Source organism: Dendronephthya gigantea, unplaced genomic scaffold, assembly GCF_004324835.1.
Source record: "Dendronephthya gigantea isolate DGI-Jeju-01 unplaced genomic scaffold, DenGig_1.0 000027F, whole genome shotgun sequence".
In the NCBI taxonomy this organism is placed as follows: Eukaryota; Metazoa; Cnidaria; class Anthozoa; order Malacalcyonacea; family Nephtheidae; genus Dendronephthya; species Dendronephthya gigantea.
This window is the reverse complement of record NW_021163037.1, coordinates 2,036,596-2,046,930: the sequence shown is the minus strand read 5'-3', so window position 1 is coordinate 2,046,930 and position 10,335 is coordinate 2,036,596. Positions and strand designations below refer to the sequence as shown.

The following is a 10,335-nucleotide window of genomic DNA, read 5'->3' as shown; positions in this document are numbered from 1 at the left end:
TTAAACATAATTAGCACATATAACATCCGTTGATCAAAGATTTTGATTATAAATAGTGTATGCAAACCGATTATATTTACATCATTATTATAGCTACTATATACCCAGCACGAATTTTTAACACACAATCATTTTACACGCTATTACTTTTTCGCGAGTTAAAACTCAAAATTACAAGATATCAACTTCTCGTTTTGATTTTTTCGAATTTTTTTTGAATTTTACTTCAATGAGCTTTTGAACAGCATGCACAACCGCGGGCCAACCATTTTATGTTATCACCAAGTATTTACATTATCTATACAATTGTGAATAACGTGGTAGCGTTGGTATGCTTGAGTTTGAGCGATACACATGCTTCACCAAACCATCAGCGTCACACAGTTGTTCCAAGTAATGAGCACGCCATATCATATAGCAAGCCTCCCTCCTGAGCTCAGCAGCCTCATTCAGTATCTCTTCCACATATTCCATTTCGTGATCAATTCTCATCTTACACGTGAAACACGTGCTCGGCAAATCACAATCGCTTCTCTCACTGCTGCGCCGTGTCTGCGTACAACTGTCGACCATTTTGTATCTGGGCGGCGGCCCCAAATCGTTTTTGTGGTTCCTTCCAGGTTTTTTGGTTGGGGTTTTGTGGGACGGATTGGAATTCGGACGTTTCTCAGTATACAATGAGGGATCATGTATGATCTTGCCCCCAAGATGCTCATCACTCCAATGCACGCTTTTTGTTTTCTTTGGCATTCCAATTTCTTGTTTGGAATCTCCTTTTCTCTGCCTTGGTTCTTCACGAAATCTTGTCTCACCACGTTTAGAACCAGTCTTCGAAGGAGCAGGTGCGCCTACCTGGAGTAACAATTTCACCAGCCGTTGTTTCTCTGCGAGAACCTGTGTTAACTTTTCCGAAACCTTGGGCATACTTGCGTTATACAGTCTGTTAGATAAAGTGATAAATTCATTACTAAGCTCACGGAATCGTTTCAAGGATTGCCTCGAATCACTTTGGTGCTCATTTTGAAATGGGTGCTTGTTGTCGTTGTTCTTTGAAAAATTTTTGTCAGTATTTTCAGCTTTTGGTCCATTTCCACGCTTTTCCTTTCCCGCATTCTGCGTCTTCGAGCTATAGTTTTCACCATATTTGCCTCTTTCATTCTCACAATCTTTTCGTTTTACTTCAGTTATTTCAGGTTGCAATATTTCGTTATCTGGTTTGTCCGTTCCAAAGAACTCCTTTGCAAATTCTTCTATGAGAATATCGTCATTTGTTTTTGCATGACCGTTTGAATTGTCCTTTCTCGACGTCATCTAGAATGATTATTGTACTAAAAAGTAAATAACACTATAACTAGAATAGAAATTTGAATAGAATGGACAAGTACTCACAAATATAGTGAATCTAGGGACACTGGAAGACGGGGGGGGGAGCAAAGACAGCTGCCCCATTGCCTTTTACCAGCACAGCCCAGGCAAGGAGAACCAAGATGCCCTTTCATTTTTTATTTTTTCTCAGACACCGAAATTATTGGAAATTGAAAACACGCTAAAAATAGTTCCACGGACGAGGGGGACCATATTCATGTATTCTGCTTTGCTTGGCTATAACTTCTTTTGAAGACAACTTCACTTTCAATAGAAATCTGCCTGGTATAACAGAATATATGAATATGGTCCCCCCATGCAATTAAAGTTCGATGGACGCAAATGCAGAAGATATGTTTTGCAAACGTTCTTTTGTATGCGCTACTATACCAAGTATACTTTTACGAAAATCTGCCCCCTTTTGCCTTCGCATCATTCTGGCGTCACTGCCAATATATATACTCGTTCTTTCGTCTTTTTTTAGTATATGCAACTCTCGAAAACATCGTGGCTTCTTGGCACGATGAAAGTTTGACTGATGTCTCCATCAGCCAACGCTATAAGCGAATTATTTAAGATATTTTTTCTTTGCATGAAAATGCTTCCCCATGCTTCAGTTAGCTGAATAACAGTGAGTAATTAATTACAGGGCAGTTCTATTATATACCTCAATGGACAGTATAAAAAATGTACTCATGTAGTCCGATATAGATCATATAATGATATAGATAGAGATTGCTGCATGAAAACATTATTTTATGACCTCAACGGGTCCCTTAAACAATGAGAATCAGTATGAAACAAATGAAACATCGATTACGTCGTTTTCACTGCGTATATAGTTAACGAAGAAGCCATGCAATTAATTTGTTACATATTAATCATTAATTAGTTTATTAAGGTACTTTACATGACGCATATTTTAGGGCTATCATTGCACTGGTTAAACAACTATGGACTATAGGCACGTTAACGGATAGAAAACTTCGCAGAAAAGCATAACGTTGTGCACCTTCAAACTGCACCTATGCAAACTATGATTGCATTCGTTATTCGGCATGCAAAATTACAACACCTGTAGGTCATTTCCCATTGCTTTAATTAACTGTCATATATGATCAAAATGTAAATACCCGATTCAATTCTAAGGTAAACCAGAAAACTATCGCATTTCCTACCTTTTTGCTTCGTGTCAATGTATGACACTTTCACTTGTTGCTTGGCATGTATTACTTAATTTATATCGCTATCTATATAAAAGACAGTATGCGATACCAATATTGATATGCAGTTATTCTCTAAAATACATCAACTCCAATTTGCACGATGACGATGATAATGATGATCGGTTGAGAACTGTAGCTACAGCATAATTCCTTTCACATTTATACGCCGAACTGGTTTGGCGTTGTTTTGCGGTTTGAAGATGTCGCTATAATACGACTTAATAAGAGTACCTGCAGTTACCTGCTCATCAAGTGCCAAAATTAAAGAAGTTACATACGTTTTGGGGGTATATAGCAAAACAGGTGGAAATTTTAAAGGTATATCCGGTTATATATATCAGTGGGAAGAGAAAGCACTTCGGCTAAGAACTCGTCACGTTAAGGGTATTCAAAGATGCGAAAGGAACACCAGAAAAACCGTGGGAAAGGAACACCAGAAAAATATAACTATAATAATGATACGATAGCTATAATAATGGAAAGTACGTTACAGAAATAATGAAAAGTACGTTACAAGGCTACTTTTTTGTGTTTAGTTATTGGTATATGTTGATTTTGTCGCAATATGATGTCAGCATTATTCATGCATCTTTTCAGTCAAACCGAAATGGTTTCATACCTAAAATTTTGTTTTTTTTAAATATTTGTTCAGAACAAAGAAAGTTTGTATGAACCTGCTAAAATCTACAGATTGGCAGTTAATCGTCCTGGCTCTGTGGCTGCAAAAATCGCGGAACTGGGAAGGGATAGCGAGGGCAGCTTCCTCATGCATAGTTGCCGGAATTGGGGTTCCTAGACGTAAAACAATCTGCTTTTGACCAGCGCTAGAAATAACACTATCGTCTCGCTAAACCTTCACCCCGACACTGAGATTTTCTAACAAAAAGCGAACACAATGAGACGAAGCACAAAGGCGGATGCTTTGAAAATAATCTCCAAAATGTGTCGATGCAAAACCTGCCCTCTGTGGTCGTATTTCCCCGCACTGCAGAACAGCGGAAGATTAGATATACGGTATACCGGTCAGAGGTATGCACCCACCGGAAGATGCGTTCAGCAACAAACGTCAAAATCGCCACGCCAAATGTTGAAATGTGTTTATTTTTGTAGTTTCGTTGTCTTGGGTATAAAACTTGTTGATCATGAGAGCATTGTTACGACTAAAAGTCGACTTAACAACTCCGTGAGGCATCCCGGCAAGTCAGCGTCGTTATCAAATGTAATGTCTGATGCTTTCGAATGGGCCAAGTACAAGCACTAGCCGTCAGTCGTGGAAAGAATGCAGCAGAACCACGTTCTTTCCCGAATCTGGCGACACTTCCACCAGAGATGGCGCACTTTGTGTTGTCATATTTAAATGCAACCGACCTATGCCTTGCAGCCTGTGTGTGGCAACAGCTTGGAAATGACGATATACTATGGCAAGGGTTAGTAAAATTTTAGGTTCAAGTCCAAATTTACGGCGTTGAATATAAACAATGAATACAATTGATTTCAATTTAGTATAATCGACTCAGAGTGTTAAATGGTCAGTTTATGATTGGTATTGTCACCTCGCCTTGATCCTTGAGACTGGCTCAAGATTTTGCGTGACAATTTTTTGGTTTATTATAATTCAAAATATCTTGGGTCAATGATTAATTCTTTTTCAATGATCAATTTTTAATAAATGTATTCATGGCAATGTCAACTCTGTGCACCTGTCTATATTACAGAACTATTAGGCTTATCCTAAATATACATATCAGTAAATACGTTTTCATAGGAGGAAACAGGAAATGTGCCTAGAAAGGGCTAGTTTAGTGGTACTAAAGGCTAGTTAAGTACCACACTTTCCTTCATGTAACCGATTCTTTATAAGGACTTCTAGCAATGATACTGTCATTAGGCCTGACTTGAAAGTAGGCAAACTGCGCAACTGAGATGTCAAAAAATACTAGTAAAGTACTAGTAAAAAATACTGGTAAAAATTTAGAAGACATCAAAATTATATGCTTTATATCTCGGTTGTGTGATACAAACTTTGTACACTGGTCATCAGGTGATACCCCTACTATCTGGCTAGTGTCAGGGGTTATTTTATATGCAGCCCTTGGTGAACTTGGGCCTCTGGGAATTTTAAGTAACTGTTGGATTGGAAATACTGGTGATGGAAAATATTCCTACCTTACATTGACACTCTCCCCCAACCATCCCAAACAAGTAAAGCATCAATGCAGCAAAGTACATAACTGTATATTACTTTGTCTAGGTTATGCAAAAGCAACTGGGGATTCACATCAGCTTATTTCAGGAATTCAGTAAGTATATTATATTTATAGATACAGAAACAGCTATAGAAAAGTCTTGTACTTTATACATATATTTATACATAGTACAAATAATAAATGTTACAAATGGGACTTATCTTTACCAATACATGACTGACTAGTTATCTTTTTGTCTATTGAATATTGTGACCATTTAGAAATTATAAATAAAATTTTGTGTCTTTGCTCTAGAAAGATTATAGTTCATAGAAAATAAATTTATACTATAGTTCATAGAAAATTAAACAGCATTGATACATACTTGTATAGACCAAAGTACTGGGAAATAGGAATCTTAGCTAGTGCATGAGATTCTTGAAGGTGTATATATGAAATAAATATTGTGAAGATGCTACTCTGAGTCACCAACCGGGAAGCTGAAAAATTAGCTTGACCATGGTGGGAATCGAACCCAGACAAAGGTTGACCTTTCCTCTATTGTGTCTTTCCCCAGAAAAATAAAGCAAAAGTGAATAGAATTTTCTTAGTCAAAAGATGTTTATTAAAAAAATTATTAATTGCACAATAGAAGTCAAGGAGTAACTCTGTCTATCAAAAAGCTTTTATCAAATATTAATATCAATGAATTTTTTCCCCTTTTTAGAACAAATGCAGTTTCAAGGAGCTATACATGCTGTTGGATGAGGGAAGACTTACCTTTAATTATGACCCAGAAAAGGTGAGCTTTATACTGCTGGGTTCTTAATTACTGTATGTACTGTAAATGTGCCAGGAATAGAATTTCCAAGTAAATTGTTTTTATGACTAAACATGCGACACATTTTCTGAGGGAGTTACATAGAAATTTGATTTATGAACTCTCCTTTGCCTTTAAAGGGTCGCTTAATGGTTGCCAGCCAATTCCCTTTTACATTTGTGCATCATATGGTTTGTCTGTAATCATGCGCTCTTGCTACTCTGTTTTGCATTTTCGGTACTTTTTCTTGCATGAAAATAGCATACTGCCGTCATATAATATTATGTAATTGTATACATGCATTATTGGATTGTATACATGCATTATCGGATCCCCTACATATATGTGATAATTATTAGAGTGATTCTCTGGTCACACATGTGACAATGCTATTCTATTTTGTTACATGCAAAATATGAAGCCTGAAGAAACAGCAATGTCATGTGTGTGACCAGAGAATCACCCATGAAATGGAAACTGGAATTAAATATTATAATAACAGTTGGTTGGTCATAACACTACAGATGAGATACAACATGTACTGTACATAATTCTTATAATTTTTAGTTTATTTTATTATATTTTATTTTAGGGTATTTCATACCTAATAAGTCATAATGTTCTTGAAGATGATCCTGTTGCCATTGCAAAGTTTCTCAGCAATTCAAAGACTGACTTGCTTAAGCCAGATAAACTCTCAGAGTATCTCAAAAACAGGTGTGCTATTATTAAAAGATGGGCAAAGTACAATATTTGTCATGTGTTGTAAACGTACTGTACTGTACAATGAAATTGAAAATTGATATATGTGAGAAACCTACTTTTTCATATACTACGTACGTAACGTATAATTTGTTAATAGTTGTCATTGTTTTTTAAATTCAAGGAGAGATATCTTACAAAAAATGATTTGTCTCCAAAATTTTAGAATGCAGTCATTACCAAATGCACTCAGGTATACTATTAACTACTTTTAATTCAAGATACGTATGTTGTATGTAAGCCTGTTACATCCTGTCCCACTAAATATAGATTTGTAATAAGACGAATGTTGCTACAATAAGCATGATCGATGGTCGCCCTAGCTCGCTGTCATTTTAAAATTTTTATTTCTGCTTCATTGGTTACGCTATTTGATTGATGAAAAATTGAATATTTATTTTGCAGACAATTCTTCAAACTAGTAAGCCCTCCAACGACAAGAGGGGAATATTTAGAAGAAATATTAAGTGGTTTTGCAGCGCAGTACCTTCGATGTAATCCTGAATGTGGCCTTCCTCAAGGTAGGAAAATAATACAGTACACCTAATGAGCGACAAATATATTCGCAAGTAGAAATACGCCTTTAATAGACTTAATGAGAAATCTAATTTTTCTTGCCTCACCTTTTTTCCCAAGTAAATCGTCGTTAGAATTGGATAGACTGTGCACGTGTACTATTTTTTACTGTAAAAAAGAGGAATTCTCCTGCTCAGAACCTTATTTTACGCTATTTTATAAAGATTATGGAATGAGCCGGTTCACCTCGACTTTGTATTACGAGTATTCGTATTGAAGAGTGGTAACTGTTTATTCAACTGTGATTTATTCGTTTTTCTCCCGATTTTAACTTCCGCATGCGCATACATGTATCTTGAGAATCTAAAAAATCCATTGTACAATTGCCAGACAACTTAGGATTCGCTCTGCATCTATACTGGGCATAAATATCCGAGTTGCGTTAGTACATACACTTCCTCTCCCACGCTGCTTTATTCTATTTCCCAGGGATGATTGAGAGGCTAATAAAACTATGTGGCTTTTACATAAACAGAAACCACTAAAATGGAGGGCAACGAAAATCAGAGAGGTCATTAATTGTGGCCGATTTTCTAATCAGTTTTACGGTTTTTATCCATGCATGTTCCATTCCCATAAGGTATAATGGAAACGATACACGATGCGAAAATAAAAAAAACAGTGTGCAGTATATTATGTATAGTACTGCATTATTGTGAAATTATTGAAAGGAAAATGCATCAGAAAGTTTCACGAATGAGACTTTGATATTCGTGCAACATTCCTATATAACTAGAATTACAAAGATGCAGAATCCCTTCGCCTTTTGAAACCAAAATAATAATTTCTTAAGCTAGCCAAACCTACAGTGAAACTTACTGTATAAAATGACTAAGATAAGTCGATATCTATTTGATTCAAAATAGTCAAGTACATAAACATCGCCCGGTTTTGAAGCTGGCAGTTTAAGTGACTGTTAAAAATTCAACCCTTATAAAACATCAAAATGGCTCAAAATCTTAAAACATGATATTGGTACAAAAGGTCTGAACGTCAAATGTTATTTTTGAATATTTATGCTGTCGACCTTACGCGCTTTGAAGTAACATTTGTTTTATTAAAATTCAAATTCAAACTTTCAAATAGGTGTTCTAAATCTAATATAACTATGGACAATATATGTTAGCTATGCAATATATGCTATCAAGTCGTATATCGGCTATATCGAGTCGTATATCGGCTGATAGCCGACGAGGCGCGTAGCGCCGAGTTGGCTATCGGCCATATACGACGAGAGTGAGTTTTATTATATACACAAACTTTGTCGCCCTTTCGGTGCATTTTGGTGTGCTATTATCAACTAGGCTTGGATTTCTATTTCACTCAACTCCCCAAATCTTTCCGCCATTTTGTTTACTTTCTCTACTAGACAGATATGAGCTAATATCTGTCTAGTAGCCGACCAATGAAATTGCAGCATACCTCATATCTGGCGCTTGTGTATATAATAAATAGCAATATATGTTATCTAATAGCTATAGCCATCGTGTCTTTGCAAAAAGACATACCAAACTAATAATTGCATATACTGATTGCATCCTTACAACAAAAACGGAATACTGTAAACAAAATCGACACCTAGTTGTCTGAAACGTTGCAGAGCTAATAGTTTTTAAATTGTTCCTTTTCCACCGCTCAGTCTTTAACTGTATCCGTGTTTCCCTAATAATTTTCTCCCATGAAGTATTGTATAATTCTCATAAACATGTATACATTAAAAAACAGATCCGATTATGCATGTAAGGCAATCTATCATTCTTTATATTTAGAAACGGTGTACATCCTGTGTTATTCCTTAATTCTACTATGCGTGGATCTCTATAGTCCTCAGGTGAAACGCAAAATGTCAAAACGAGAGTTCATTAAAAATTTACGAGGTCTTGCCCTTGGTGCATGCGATGATTTTATTGGAGATTTGTACGATGACATTTATATACAAGGACATATTGCCAAGCCATTGGATAAAGTGTACATAAGAGCTCCGATGTTTCGGTATGAACGTCCTTATGGTAATATTTTTGTTCAAGCCTAATTGCTTGCATCAAGCTCCATGCCTTATAGGCGTGGTTAGCTTGTATAGCCAAATAGTTTTTTAGATCCAGTTAACCCAGCTAAATAATCTTTCCTCCTTTACATTCTGGTATATCTTCTCAGTGCTTGCTGTATGATGCGTGCATATAACTAGTATGTGCATGTACAGTGTATATATATATATATATATATATATATATATATATATATATACATATATATATATATATATATATATATATATATATATATATACACTGTATATTTAATTATTAAAAAAATGTAAAAATAAAGAAAGTATAACTATATAATTCCTATTAAATTATATATAAATGCAAAGAGTGATTTCCAGTTATAAATCTGCTCTAACTTTAAATCCTAGTTAACTTTAAAGGCATTTTACATCATTTAACGTTAATGTCTTTTTAATTGCATGGAATGATCTAGAATATCGAACGCCAGATAGAACAGATCATGTAGGGCACGAATAACAGTATTACTATTGTCAAAAGCTTGAGGGATATCATTTTAAATCCTCAATAACGCTGTTTCAGTACTATATGACAAGGTTCATAAGCAGACTGGAATTTCTCATGCAGATGATTCTCTGTGAAATAATCCCTTAATTGTATAGCGACTGCTTTCTCAATCCATTGTCAACGAAGAATCTGCCATTATGCTGAGACTACACAACCTCAAGCGAGTTCGTCTACATCTTCTTCCAGTAAGTTTGCTGGCTAACCACGAAGAAGTAAATTTGGTGTGATTACAGGCTGTTCGAATTCTTCACCTTGGTAGCAGAGTGGGCGGTTGTTCATAAGGCATTCAACATCCAGCAGAACTTCTTCAAGCTCGGGGAACGTTAACATCGCTGGACCAATTACTTTAGCCAAACTGGATTTCATTATCCCGACAAGCCTCTCGAAAAAGCCACCCCACCAAGGGGCTCTAGACAAATTAAATTGCCAAGTTATCCTCTGCGTCGTTAGGTAGTTAAACAAATCCGTATCCTTAGTAAGACTGTCTAGCCACTGTTTGGTCGCTTTGAAGGTTAACGCATTATCACTCAAGATCTTTTTTGGTGTACCGCGTCTAGCCACGAACTCTTTAAATCCTTTCTTGAATTCGTCAGCGTCCATGCTCTTGCTCAACTTCAGATGAACCGCTCTTGTCGTAGAGCAGGTGTAAAGAGCAACGTAGGCCTTGCGCGTTGACTTTCGGTTATCTCTGTAGAGAAGGGACCAGCGAAGTCCACTCCGGTCATTGCGAACGGCTCTGTCATCACGGTCCGAAACGTTGGTAAAGACGCCGTTGTCGGCTGCTTCAACGCTTTTGGTCGGGCTTGCTTGCAAGTGTTGCAGCTGTTCAC

General features: G+C 36.4%; 3 protein-coding genes across 4 annotated transcripts; 1 reads left to right on the top strand and 2 right to left on the bottom strand.

The window, feature by feature from the left end:
* Positions 1 to 19: 19 nt before the first annotated feature.
* Positions 20 to 2,777, bottom strand: LOC114523384. 2 transcript variants are annotated; one of them, XM_028544280.1, is made up of 2 exons: positions 2,544 to 2,777; positions 20 to 1,328 (listed from the first exon to the last, which is right to left on the bottom strand). In XM_028544280.1, exon 2 carries the CDS (start codon positions 1,309 to 1,311, stop codon positions 295 to 297), a length of 1,017 nt encoding a protein of 338 aa, XP_028400081.1. In that variant the 5' UTR covers positions 1,312 to 1,328; positions 2,544 to 2,777; the 3' UTR covers positions 20 to 294. The 2 variants fall into 2 exon arrangements, with proteins under 2 accessions (XP_028400081.1, XP_028400082.1); XM_028544281.1 differs by having other exon boundaries at positions 20 to 1,311.
* Positions 2,778 to 2,975: 198 nt separating this feature from the next.
* Positions 2,976 to 9,131, top strand: LOC114523381 (F-box only protein 8-like). The gene is made up of 9 exons (XM_028544278.1): positions 2,976 to 3,096; positions 3,244 to 3,379; positions 3,702 to 4,018; positions 4,843 to 4,891; positions 5,505 to 5,579; positions 6,190 to 6,314; positions 6,484 to 6,552; positions 6,765 to 6,880; positions 8,705 to 9,131. Exons 3-9 carry the CDS (start codon positions 3,831 to 3,833, stop codon positions 8,965 to 8,967), a joined length of 885 nt encoding a protein of 294 aa, XP_028400079.1. The 5' UTR covers positions 2,976 to 3,096; positions 3,244 to 3,379; positions 3,702 to 3,830; the 3' UTR covers positions 8,968 to 9,131.
* Positions 9,132 to 9,703: 572 nt separating this feature from the next.
* On the bottom strand, positions 9,704 to 10,105 carry LOC114523318. The gene has a single exon (XM_028544196.1). The coding sequence runs from the start codon at positions 10,103 to 10,105 to the stop codon at positions 9,704 to 9,706; it is 402 nt and encodes a 133-aa protein (XP_028399997.1).
* Between the last annotated feature and the right edge of the window lie 230 nt (positions 10,106 to 10,335).